The 13,695-nt window shown below is 35.5% G+C and overlaps 1 protein-coding gene across 3 annotated transcripts in view; it reads left to right on the forward strand.

Moving 5' to 3' along the window:
• sls (sallimus) overlaps positions 1–13,695 on the forward strand; it is a 256,723-nt gene that overhangs the window by 167,717 nt on the left and 75,311 nt on the right. For all 3 annotated transcript variants that reach the window (XM_074118099.1, XM_074118100.1, XM_074118101.1), the window contains 2 exons: positions 1,581–11,126; positions 12,692–12,991. In XM_074118099.1, coding sequence (XP_073974200.1) covers positions 1,581–11,126; positions 12,692–12,991 — 9,846 coding nt within the window. The remainder of the gene's footprint in view (positions 1–1,580; positions 11,127–12,691; positions 12,992–13,695) is intronic.

Consider the following 13,695-nt stretch of genomic DNA (forward strand, 5'->3'; position numbering starts at 1 on the left):
CGAACTGCTAACCCATCATTCTCAATTCCAAACTTCAGGCTGTGATTTCTCTGAAACATTTCAGTTAAACAATTTAAAATTGAAAACTAATTCAATTGGTTCATTGAGGTCGAAAAAAGTAAAAATAGGAATTTCAATATTTATTTTCGTTGCTAGATCACTTCGCTCATTTTCGTTTTGGTTTTATAAATTGAAATAGATTCGAAAATATAGAATATGTTGATTAAAATTAAAATATTAGTACATGAAGAATGAGAATTTTTGTCAATTGTTGTCCTAATAAAAACGGATGTTAATCAAAATCCATAGTTTCATTTAAGAGTATTTTAATAGTTTGTATTATTGTTTTCAGAAAGATGTGGTTTCTTACATTATTTGTATAAACATGAACATGATAGACTGAATCAGTGTTACAAAAATAATTTCCCCCCTTTTTATTTATTTATTTTGGTTCAATATAACTAGGGGACCAAAACTCTTTGATGACTTCAAAAAAACTTTTCAATCAGCTAAATATGTAATGATTCCTTTGTTTTTTTAAGGAAATTTCCATTATTTTCTTTGTATGATTACAGTTTTCAAAATCCTTAGTTAAGTAATTTTTTTTTTAAATCCTATGTAGCCTCTCTGTAGAAAATAGGGTTTTGGTTTAACAGTAGAACGCCTCCCTTTAACTGTTCACTATCTGGTGTCAATAAAGTAAATTGAGGAAGGGTAGTTATTTTACATTTTGTTCACATATTGCCAAGAATCCTGCCAATACCTTTTGCTTTTTGCATCAATAGAAATTTTTAGATAATTTATGTGGTTGCAAATTATGGAATATCTAATGCATTGCTATGAAACCTTATAAACCTGTGTTGAAGAAAAAGAAGGAATAGCAGGTAGTGGAATTGGTATTTTCCAATATGGTTATCAATCAGACCAAAATAATATCATCTTATACAAATTATAATAACACCACAAACCAATTGGAAACATTTAAATCAAACACCTGACTTCCTAGCCCTAGCCAGCCTAGCCACCAAAAAAAACTATTAAAAAAAGTTATATTGAAAACACCATCATTCAATAATTTCAGATCAGATTTTACATTCTTATTTCTTCGTTTGTTCGTATAATCTTTCTGGATTATAAGGGTTCATAGAAATATATCAGGCACTTCGTAATTGGGATAATAGATAATCCTTAAATGTAATTTAATGATCCTTTTTTCTTAATTTTATTTTTCAAATAATTGTTTGAAAAACATTATTTCCTGTTTTAAGACCTTCAGAAATGTAACATATTTGTGGAAACTTTAACAACTTAAAATGGTATTCATTATATTTTTATTTTCTGAAAGTCATCATGTCAGCCGAATACAAAAAAAAAAATAAATAAATAAATAAAAATAAACAAATAAAATAAAAAATGTTTATGGCTGGAAATAAGCCATTAGAGGTTTCTTAGTGATTTTTATTTGCTTTTGAAGGTTGTAACATTATGAAATCTTTTCCTCGTTTTATAAATTTGAACTTTCCATCAGCTAATCGCCGTTTTAGAAGAAAAAATTATTTTTTTATTTCTTCTTATTTCAGGATATCCACAACCTAAACCTACAGTACAAATCTCTGATCAAAAGGGTGGCACATTTGCAACGGATACTGATAAATCAGTGAAACCTGGTAGCGGGGCTATTTCCCCTGGTAAAAATATAGAATATGAAAGTGTAAGTGAAAGTGGCTCTAGTGAAGCAGTTAGTGATTCTACTGAATTGAGACAAAGGGGTAGGGGTGTTAAGGTAGCACCAAGAGGACCCAGGGGTCGATCATTGGATACTAAGCCTTCACCTTCAGGTGTACCTTGGCGCAGAGATCGATCTCTCGACAGTCAGCCTAAACTGAAAGAAACTTATGACCAAACTAAGAAAAAAATTATGCCATGGATTCAAGAGGATGTAAAACTGAAAAAAGTTGATACTCAAAAGAAATTTATTGGAAAAGAAAAATTAGAAATAGTTCAGTTAAAACATAGTAAAGAAGCAAAGGAAATTAATCAGGAGCTTACAGTGGATTCAGAAAATGTTTATATAAGTAGCGATGATAAACCCAAGCATTTAAAATTTGTAACTGAATTATCAAAAGAAATTGGAAAAAATGAAGATGCTGAAAATCTAGATCAAGAAAAGAAGGAAGTAGGTGTACCTTGGGCTAGGGGATTGAAGAAAAAACCGAAACCCGCTATTAAAGAGAAATTAGAAGCTGTTGATTCAGTAGACAAGAAACCTGAATCAGTAGACGTTTTTGAAGAAGTAGAAGATTCTTCAAAAACATCATTTAAGAAGCAAGATGAAGAATCTGTTTTGTTAAAGCCAAAAAAGTCACAGCTTCCTTCTAAACGAATGCCATGGACACAAGAAAAAGTTAAATTGGCAGAAACAACAAAAACTCTTTTTAAAGAAACAAGTAATGTCGAAGAACTTAAATCAAAAACTTCGGAGGCGTATGAAAACATTGTCCATAAAAAGTCCGTTGAGGAAGACTTAGAAATAAAACAAATTTCAGCTGAAAAGTATTCTGTCGAAAAAACAATTGACAAACCAAAGGTAACAAAACTACCTGAAGAAAAAGTTCCGTGGACTCAGAAAAAAATCAAGCTAAAGCCGACTAGGCAACCTCCTGATGAAACTAGCGGATTAGATAAATCTGAAGAAGATTCTGTTTTAAGTGTACCTAAGGCGTTAAAAGGAACAAATGACATTTGTCAGGAAAAGGTAAAGACACAAGTAGTAACGCAAGAAAAGATTGATAAAACTGACCTCCTGCTACATACAATGGACTCTTTAGGAAGTAATGATTTGAAAGAAATAGATGTTAGAAGAGTGAACATTGAGAAGGAAGAAGACATCGCAAAGAAATCTGTCATCACAGAAAAGGCTTTAAAATTGAAGCCCCTTGAAGAAACAACAGTCCACAAACCAGTTAAACCATGGACCGAAGAAAGGATAACACTTAAACAATCCAAACAAAAGGCAGAAAAAGTTAAGAAAGATATTGAGAAAACGCACTTACAACCTACAAAACTAGAGAAAAATATGGAAGAAACAAATCTTGAAGAAAAAGATTCAGAAAAAAGAAGCCTTGGTGAAAAAATTGAAACGTGTATAGAAAAAACAACGAGGAGCTCACATAAAGATGAAAAACCGGAGCAAATTGAAACCGTTGATAGTACAATCCAAGATAGGATGAGAATGTTAGAAGACATGAGTGTGCTAAAAATCTCATTTTCAAAAACAGAAAAAACAAAAGAACCTGTAGAAAAATTGTCCACCCAAGAAGAAGATATGATAAAAAAAGAAAAACATGTACAATTTACTTCAGATGTTGTTGAAGAAATACCAGAAGATATTAGTAAAGATAAACAAATAGAACTGAAAGAAGCTAAAAAAGGAATAATAAAACAAAGTAAATTGGAAGTTACACAGAGCATAGCAATTCTCCCAGGAGAGGAAATTCATTCTGATGAAGAAGTAGCTATTAAAAAACTTCCTAAATCAGAAATAGCAGGGCCAGTTCCAGAATTACAAGAAAAACCAGTGTTACCGTGGCGAAAGCAAAAACCAAAAGAGGAAAGCAAAGCAGAAGACCAAGTAATCAAAAGCAAAGAACAAATGATGACGGATGAATGTAAACTGCAAGAGAAGATTCCCAAGCCTCCTAAAGAAGAAGGAGAACCTAGAAAACTGGTGATGGGTAAAGGTAAAATTCCAAAGGTAGAGGAAGAAAAGGAAACAGTGACCCTGAAGAAAACCCCGAAAAAGAAATTAGATGAAAAACCAGAACTTGTTACTGAACCAAAGAAATTAACACCAAAAGAAGATTTAACTGGTCCTGTACCAGAAGATGAAACATTACGATTGGTTCCTGGTGAATATCTACCTAGTGGCGAAGGTCCTGAATTGCCGCTAGAAAAACGCGAAGAGCCTGAAGAATTACCGGAAGTATTAGAGCCTAAACAAGTCACTCGCAAACCCGCTATTAAAAAGAAATTAGAAGATAAGCCTGAGGACGAACGCAAAATTCCTTTAGGTAAAGGTAAAAAACCACCTCCTGAAGAGGAGGGTGATATTAAATTAAAGAAAAAACAGGGTGAGCCGAAAAAGGAGGAACCAGAGCCAATTAAGTTAAAGCCTTGGAAAAAAGATAAAACCTCTCCTATTAAGGAACCCAAGGAATTAGACATGAGTAAACCTAAACCGTTCCCGACGGACGAAAGAGAAGACGTTCAACCACCAATTTTAAAACGCTATTCCTCAGAAAAAGAAATTACGATAGAACCAACAACAGATAAGGTGGAAGAACCAAAGTTGCCCGAAGAAGAGGTAACATCAGCCCCATCTTGGAGGAAGAAGAAAACTATGAAACCAATAGAAAAAACAACTGAAGAAATCCCAAAAACTAAAGATACCGACACTGATTATGATAAACGACCCACAGATGAGGTCAAACCAACTGTTGAAAAAGTGGAAGAGATTAAACAGCCGGATGAAGGAACATTACATCTTCCTTGGAGAAGAAGAACAGTACCTAAAACAACACCAGATAAACTTAAAGAAGAAGTGGAACCTTTAAGAGTTGAAACAGCTTCAGAAAAACCGATGAAACCCAAATCTGACCTCAAACCAAAAGAGAAGGTTCCCAAGCCTCCTAAAGAAGAAGAAGAAGAACCTAGAAAACTGGTGATGGGTAAAGGTAAAATTCCAAAGGTAGAGGAAGAAAAGGAAACAGTGACCCTGAAGAAAATCCCGAAAAAGAAATTAGATGAAAAGCCAGAACTTGTTACTGAACCAAAGAAGTTAACACCAAAAGAAGATTTAACTGGTCCTGTACCAGAAGATGAAACATTACGATTGGTTCCTGGTGAATATCTACCTAGTGGCGAAGGTCCTGAATTGCCGCTAGAAAAACGCGAAGAGCCTGAAGAATTACCGGAAGTATTAGAGCCTAAACAAGTCACTCGCAAACCCGCTATTAAAAAGAAATTAGAAGATAAGCCTGAGTTCGAACGCGAAATTCCTTTAGGTAAAGGTAAAAAACCACCTCCTGAAGAGGAGGGTGATATTAAATTAAAGAAAAAACAGGGTGAGCCGAAAAAGGAGGAACCAGAGCCAATTAAGTTAAAGCCTTGGAAAAAAGATAAAACCTCTCCTATTAAGGAACCCAAGGAATTAGACATGAGTAAACCTAAACCATTCCCGACGGGCGAAAGAGAAGACGTTCAACCACAAATTTTAAAACGCTATCCCACAGAAAAAGAAATTACGATAGAACCAACAACGGATAAGGTGGAAGAACCAAAGTTGCCCGAGGAAGAGGTAACATCAGCCCCATCTTGGAGGAAAAAGAAAACTGTGAAACCAAAAGAAAAAACAACTGAAGAAATCCCAAAAACTAAAGTTTCTGACGAGAAAGTTCCGACAGTTGAAAAAGTGAAAGAGGATGTACCGAAGGAAGAAGAAACCTCAGGACTTCCATGGAGAAGAAGAAAAGTACCCAAGGAAACACCTGATAACCTTAAAAAAGAAGCGAAACCTGGAAAAGATGAATCAGTTTCAGAGAAACCTATGAAACCAAAACCTGACCTCAAACCAATGAGTTTAGAAGCTATTGAAATTAAACCGTCTAAATTAGAAATTAAGAAAGTGGAAGAAATACCTCAGTTTGCTACGATTAAACTTAAAAAAGTACCTGTCCGGCCGAAAAAAGAGAGTGAGGTATCTCAAGTGCCAAGAATAAAATTAAAAAGCAGAATAGTACATTATCCATATCCCCCGTCTCCAAAGAAATTGATTGTGACGGAGTTAGAGCCAGTTTACGTCGATAACGGAATATTATCTAGAAATTATAAAGAAGCCGAAACTGTAAAGAAAACAATCAGAAAAAAAGTGAAGATGCCTCCTAAACCAGTTAGTGAGTTAGAAAAATTTGAACCTTTTCTAGAAGCTCCTAAGCAGCCAGAAGAAGATAAATCTGTAACTGAACCTAAACCAAAAGAGAAGATTCCCAAGCCTCCTAAAGAAGAAGGAGAACCTAGAAAACTGGTGATGGGTAAAGGTAAAATTCCAAAGGTAGAGGAAGAAAAGGAAACAGTGACTCTGAAGAAAATCCCGAAAAAGAAATCAGATGAAAAGCCAGAACTTGTTACTGAACCAAAGAAGTTAACACCAAAAGAAGATTTAACTGGTCCTGTACCAGAAGATGAAACATTACGATTGGTTCCTGGTGAATATCTACCTAGTGGCGAAGGTCCTGAATTGCCGCTAGAAAAACGCGAAGAGCCTGAAGAATTACCGGAAGTATTAGAGCCTAAACAAGTCACTCGCAAACCCGCTATTAAAAAGAAATTAGAAGATAAGCCTGAGGTCGAACGCGAAATTCCTTTAGGTAAAGGTAAAAAACCACCTCCTGAAGAGGAGGGTGATATTAAATTAAAGAAAAAACAGGGTGAGCCGAAAAAGGAGGAACCAGAGCCAATTAAGTTAAAGCCTTGGAAAAAAGATAAAACCTCTCCTATTAAGGAACCCAAGGAATTAGACATGAGTAAACCTAAACCGTTCCCGACGGACGAAAGAGAAGACGTTCAACCACCAATTTTAAAACGCTATTCCTCAGAAAAAGAAATTACGATAGAACCAACAACAGATAAGGTGGAAGAACCAAAGTTGCCCGAGGAAGAGGTAACATCAGCCCCATCTTGGAGGAAGAAGAAAACTTTGAAACCAATAGAAAAAACAACTGAAGAAATCCCAAAAACAAAGGATAGCGTTCCTGATGAAGATAAACTACCCACAGACGAAGTCAAACCAACTGTTGAAGAAGTGAAAGAGGATTTGCCGAAGGCTGAAGAAACCTCGGGACATCCGTGGAGAAGAAGAAAAGTACCAAAGGAAACATCTGATAAACCTAAAAAAGAAGCGAAACCTGGAAAAGTTGAATCAGTTACAGATAAACCAGTGACACAAAAACCGGATCTAACTCCAATGAAGTTAGAAACTATTGAAATTAAACCGACTAAGTTAGAAATTAAGAAAGTGGAAGAGCTACCTCAGTTCGCGATGATTAAGCTGAAAAAAGTTAAAAAAGAGCCAAAGAAAGAGTTAGAAGCTCCTAAAATACCGAAAGTTCTTCTGAAAAGTAGGATAGTACATTATCCATATCCCCCGTCTCCAAAGAAATTGATTGTAACGGAGTTAGAGCCAGTTTACGTCGATAACGGAATATTATCTAGAAATTATAAAGAAGCCGAAACTGTAAAGAAAACAATCAGAAGAAAAGTGAAGATGCCTCCTAAACCAGTTAGTGAGTTAGAAAAATTTGAACCTTTTCTAGAAGCTCCTAAGCAGCCAGAAGAAGATAAATCTGTAACTGAACCTAAACCAAAAGAGAAGATTCCCAAGCCTCCTAAAGAAGAAGGAGAACCTAGAAAACTGGTGATGGGTAAAGGTAAAATTCCAAAGGTAGAGGAAGAAAAGGAAACAGTGACCCTGAAGAAAATCCCGAAAAAGAAATCAGATGAAAAACCAGAACTTGTTACTGAACCAAAGAAATTAACACCAAAAGAAGATTTAACTGGTCCTGTACCAGAAGATGAAACATTACGATTGGTTCCTGGTGAATATCTACCTAGTGGCGAAGGTCCTGAATTGCCGCTAGAAAAACGCGAAGAGCCTGAAGAATTACCGGAAGTATTAGAGCCTAAACAAGTCACTCGCAAACCCGCTATTAAAAAGAAATTAGAAGATAAGCCTGAGTTCGAACGCGAAATTTTTTTAGGTAAAGGTAAAAAACCACCTCCTGAAGAGGAGGGTGATATTAAATTAAAGAAAAAACAGGGTGAGCCGAAAAAGGAGGAACCAGAGCCAATTAAGTTAAAGCCTTGGAAAAAAGATAAAACCTCTCCTATTAAGGAACCCAAGGAATTAGACATGAGTAAACCTAAACCATTCCCGACGGACGAAAGAGAAGACGTTCAACCACCAATTTTAAAACGCTATCCCTCAGAAAAAGAAATTACGATAGAACCAACAACAGATAAGGTGGAAGAACCAAAGTTGCCCGAGGAAGAGGTAACATCAGCCCCATCTTGGAGGAAGAAGAAAACTTTGAAACCAATAGAAAAAACAACTGAAGAAATCCCAAAAACAAAGGATAGCGTTCCTGATGAAGACAAACTACCCACAGACGAAGTCAAACCAACTGTTGAAGAAGTGAAAGAGGATTTGCCGAAGGCTGAAGAAACCTCGGGACTTCCGTGGAGAAGAAGAAAAGTACCAAAGGAAACATATGATAAACCTAAAAAACCAGCGAAACCTGGAAAAGTTGAATCAGTTACAGATAAACCAGTGACACAAAAACCGGATCTAACTCCAATGAAGTTAGAAACTATTGAAATTAAACCGACTAAGTTAGAAGTTAAGAAAGTGGAAGAGCTACCTCAGTTCGCGATGATTAAGCTGAAAAAAGTTAAAAAAGAGGCAAAGAAAGAGTTAGAAGCTCCTAAAATACCGAAAGTTCTTCTGAAAAGTAGGATAGTACATTATCCATATCCCCCGTCTCCAAAGAAATTGATTGTGACGGAGTTAGAGCCAGTTTACGTCGATAACGGAATATTATCTAGAAATTATAAAGAAGCCGAAACTGTAAAGAAAACAATCAGAAAAAAAGTGAAGATGCCTCCTAAACCAGTTAGTGAGTTAGAAAAATTTGAACCTTTTCTAGAAGCTCCTAAGCAGCCAGAAGAAGATAAATCTGTAACTGAACCTAAACCAAAAGAGAAGATTCCCAAGCCTCCTAAAGAAGAAGGAGAACCTAGAAAACTGGTGATGGGTAAAGGTAAAATTCCAAAGGTAGAGGAAGAAAAGGAAACAGTGACTCTGAAGAAAATCCCGAAAAAGAAATCAGATGAAAAGCCAGAACTTGTTACTGAACCAAAGAAGTTAACACCAAAAGAAGATTTAACTGGTCCTGTACCAGAAGATGAAACATTACGATTGGTTCCTGGTGAATATCTACCTAGTGGCGAAGGCCCTGAATTACCGCTAGAAAAACGCGAAGAGCCTGAAGAGTTACCGGAAGTATTAGAGCCTAAACAAGTCACTCGCAAACCCGCTATTATAAAGAAATTAGAAGATAAGCCTGAGGACGAACGCAAAATTCCTTTAGGTAAAGGTAAAAAACCACCTCCTGAAGAGGAGGGTGATATTAAATTAAAGAAAAAACAGGGTGAGCCGAAAAAGGAGGAACCAGAGCCAATTAAGTTAAAGCCTTGGAAAAAAGATAAAACCTCTCCTATTAAGGAACCCAAGGAATTAGACATGAGTAAACCTAAACCATTCCCGACGGACGAAAGAGAAGACGTTCAACCACCAATTTTAAAACGCTATCCCTCAGAAAAAGAAATTACGATAGAACCAACAACAGATAAGGTGGAAGAACCAAAGTTGCCCCAGGAAGAGGTAACATCAGCCCCATCTTGGAGGAAGAAGAAAACTGTGAAACCAATAGAAAAAACAACTGAAGAAATCCCAAAAACAAAGGATAGCGTTCCTGATGAAGACAAACTACCCACAGACGAAGTCAAACCAACTGTTGAAGAAGTGAAAGAGGATTTGCCGAAGGCTGAAGAAACCTCGGGACTTCCGTGGAGAAGAAGAAAAGTACCAAAGGAAACATCTGATAAACCTAAAAAAGAAGCGAAACCTGGAAAAGTTGAATCAGTTACAGATAAACCAGTGACACAAAAACCGGATCTAACTCCAATGAAGTTAGAAACTATTGAAATTAAACCGACTAAGTTAGAAATTAAGAAAGTGGAAGAGCTACCTCAGTTCGCGATGATTAAGCTGAAAAAAGTTAAAAAAGAGCCAAAGAAAGAGTTAGAAGCACCTAAAATACCGAAAGTTCTTCTGAAAAGTAGGATAGTACATTATCCTTATCCCCCGGCACCAAAGAAATTGATTGTGACGGAGTTAGAGCCAGTTTACGTCGATAACGGAATATTATCTAGAAATTATAAAGAAGCCGAAACTGTAAAGAAAACAATCAGGAGAAAAGTGAAGATGCCTCCTAAACCAGTTAGTGAGTTAGAAAAATTTGAACCTTTTCTAGAAGCTCCTAAGCAGCCAGAAGAAGATAAATCTGTAACTGAACCTAAACCAAAAGAGAAGGTTCCCAAGCCTCCTAAGGAAGAAGAAGAACCAAGAAAACTGGTGATAGGTAAAGGTAAAATTCCAAAGGTAGAGGAAGATAAAGAAACAGTGACCCTGAAGAAAATCCCGAAAAAGAAATTAGATGAAAAGCCAGAACCTGTTACTGAACCAAAGAAGTTAACACCAAAAGGAGATTTAACTGGTCCTATACCAGAAGATGAAACATTACGATTGGTACCTGGTGAATATCTACCTAGTGGCGAAGGTCCTGAATTACCGCTAGCAAAACGCGAAGAGCCTGAAGAATTACCGGAAGTATTAGAGCCTAAACAATTTACTCGCAAACCCGCTATTAAAAAGAAATTAGAAGATAAACCTGTGGAAGAACGTAAAATTCCTTTAGGTAAAGGTAAAAAACCACCTCCTGAAGAGGAGGGTGATATTAAATTAAAGAAAAAACAGGGTGAGCCGAAAAAGGAGGAACCAGAGCCAATTAAGTTAAAGCCTTGGAAAAAAGAAAAATTGCCTTCAGATGATGTTGGCAAGGAGCCTGATTTAGAATCACTAAAGCCAGCTCCTGAACGTTTAAAAGAACCTCAATTGAAAAAAGCAAAGGTCCCTCTTGATGACACAGTTCAGCCATTTAAAGAAGCTCCACTACCCCCTCGATTTCTGTCTCGAATACAACCAGTAATTAGTGAAGAAGATCAGCCTGTAAGCTTCACTTGCACTTTTGAGGGTTTCCCTACTCCAAAATTGACATGGTTTCATAATGGTCATGAAGTTCAGACTTCTGAACGGTTAATGATAAGCATTAAAGAGAATGTTGCGACCCTAACGATCAAAAAGGTTGTCAAAGAAGATATAGGTACTTACTGTTGCCGGGCTTCAAACTCGGCTGGTATTGCTTCTTGCACAGCCAATCTTGTTACCATAGGTATTAAAAGAAGTAATTTTCTTGTTTGGTTTATCCTACATGTGTCTTTGAAGTTTTTTTTTTTGTTAATCTCAACTTAGTGTGTTTTGATTAATATAAATAAGTCATTTTCTTAATTTCTAGAGCTTTTTTGAAATTATGTTTTTGCATGAGTGCTTTTTATCAATCGTTTGTACTAATTCAAATGTTCGCTAATGAAGTAGTGTTTTTTACATTTTTTTCTATTAGCTTTAGATGGTTATATATATTTTTTGTTAATTTATTTTGCACTGTAGTCAATACAACAAGCAAAAGAGATGTGAAGGACAGCACAAATACCCATGTACGTATATATATGGTCATATATACACGTGCACACAAATGTGCGCTTAGAGGTGTTGGTGGAATGAACGACGACCATCCGGTGAAGGAAGCCGTTAGTTCGCCGCGTTGGCAATCTTACACAGCTACCATCCATGGAGATCGGCGTTACGAGATCAGCTCGTGTATGTTGAGATGGTCACATGGCCACCGCCGCTTTAGTCTGCTATGTGGATTTGAAAGAAGTGTTGTAGTAGACATGTTGTGGATTAGGGGGTTGTAATGACTGTGTAGATTTGAGTGGAGTTTTATGTACCGAGATTTGGCTATTTCAGAAACGAGAGGAATATTTAGATCAGTGTGTGTGATTGGAGACATAGAAGGGAGCGTGAACTATTGTTCTTAGGATTTTAGACTGTAGGGTTTGAAGTCGGTTATGTTCGATTTTTTGGCGCTTCCGTAGAGTTGTGTTCCGTATATCTTAGACTTTAATTCATTCACTTTGATTCTCCACTTTTGCAGCCAAGGCTCGAGAATATTAATGTGTGATTGGAGTGAACGACATGCTATTACGATGGTATGTTAAGGAAGAGAGGATGATTTGAGATGAGGAAGTAGGATTCTTCATTTTTTGTACCCTGCTGCCATCGAAGAAGTTTGTTGCTATGGCAATCCCTACAACTGAATTCTATGTAATATTAGAGTGATTGCTTTATTTAGCCTCCTGTGGTCATATTTTAGTATAGGATCCAAAACAGTGCTAGTATACTGCACATAATCCCATTTAAGATTACAGATCTTCCTAGCTGCTTGGGTACTTAATGGTCCCAAATTATGAAAACATCTGCTGTATTACGTATTATTTAGTTTTTTTTATTCGTACCCCTTTGGCATTTTTACATTTACATTTTTGATATTATTAACAGTGAAAAGGTTTTCTCGGCGTATTATCTTCTCACTACTCTTGTGAGAGATCTGTGACTTGAGTTAAGGTTTTTAAACTGGAATTTTTTGAAGTCTCTTCAATTACATATCAACAAAAATTCTTATTAAATTTTTTCAACTAGATCTGCTTTCTTCTAGAACTAAACTTAAAAATTATTTAATAATAATTAAATATTAACGCTTTGTTTGCAGCGTTTTATTGCTTGAGATAAATTTATTGTTCCTATTTTTGAGAATTAAAAAATGTGTAAATAATAAAGAATGTATTGTAATTGGTGAAATTAATTTCATTAAATGTAATAACAATATTTTTCCTTCAGAAAAACAAGAAAAAGGAGAAGCTCCAAAATTTATTAAACCTCTGAAACCAAAAGTAGCCCAAGTGGGTAAATTAGTCACTTTGGAATGTAAAGCGGAAGGTGTGCCTGTACCAGAAATTCGTTGGTATCGAGCTACTGAAGAAATTGTACCAGACGAGTTGCACAGAATTGTTTACAATCCTCATTCAGGTGTCAGCACGCTTACGATATTAGAAGCTACAAATTTTGATGAAACCATCTATGCTGTTCGCGCAACTAATAAATTTGGCAGAGCTGAATGTCGTGCCAATCTCGTTCTGAGTAAGTAGATTTATTTATTTAGTGTATGTATATATAAGGAATGTATATTTTATGGAATTGAACTCCTTTTTTAAAAAAATTAATAGAATCTTGATGTTAGTGCTATGCTTAAATGTAATTTATAAAAAATGTAGTTGTTCAAAAAGATATTTCCTCAGTTATCTTTTAATATAATCTTTAAATGATTGATATGAACTGTAAGTGGGTACTTTGGACTCATTTCTTTAAAGTGCTTGTTATAACTGTATGTGAAATTACGTTTTCCTTTAATTAAAAATACGAATTTATTTTCCGCGACAAACAAAATTAGGCAGTCCTTCTATATTTCGATTGGTAAAGTTACGTACTCGTGTGTAAATATTGTATGTATAAGTTTAATTATTTTCGATAAAATTCGAAGTTTAATTATTTTCGATAAAATTCGAAGTTTAATTATTACATTGAAAGTATTACTTATAGTGATTTTCCTTTAGCTTTTTGTCATGTTTTTATTATCACTTTTTTATTCCTCAAAGGGACTACCCTGCAATCGCTAAAATAATCACCAAACACATATTTTCTAAGCACTGGTATTTTTCAACTTCTATTTTTTCTTATTTTTTTACGAATTTAAGATTGGAAAAAAGAAAACTTGAATTGAGTTTTATATAACAAAAAAAAAGTGCAGGCTATTCTTAAAGGGATTCTCTTAAAGTAGTGGAACA

This window comes from Rhodnius prolixus, unplaced genomic scaffold (genome assembly GCF_049639745.1).
Source record: "Rhodnius prolixus isolate KJV_2025 unplaced genomic scaffold, Rpr scaffold_2, whole genome shotgun sequence".
NCBI classification, from domain to species: domain Eukaryota; kingdom Metazoa; phylum Arthropoda; class Insecta; order Hemiptera; family Reduviidae; genus Rhodnius; species Rhodnius prolixus.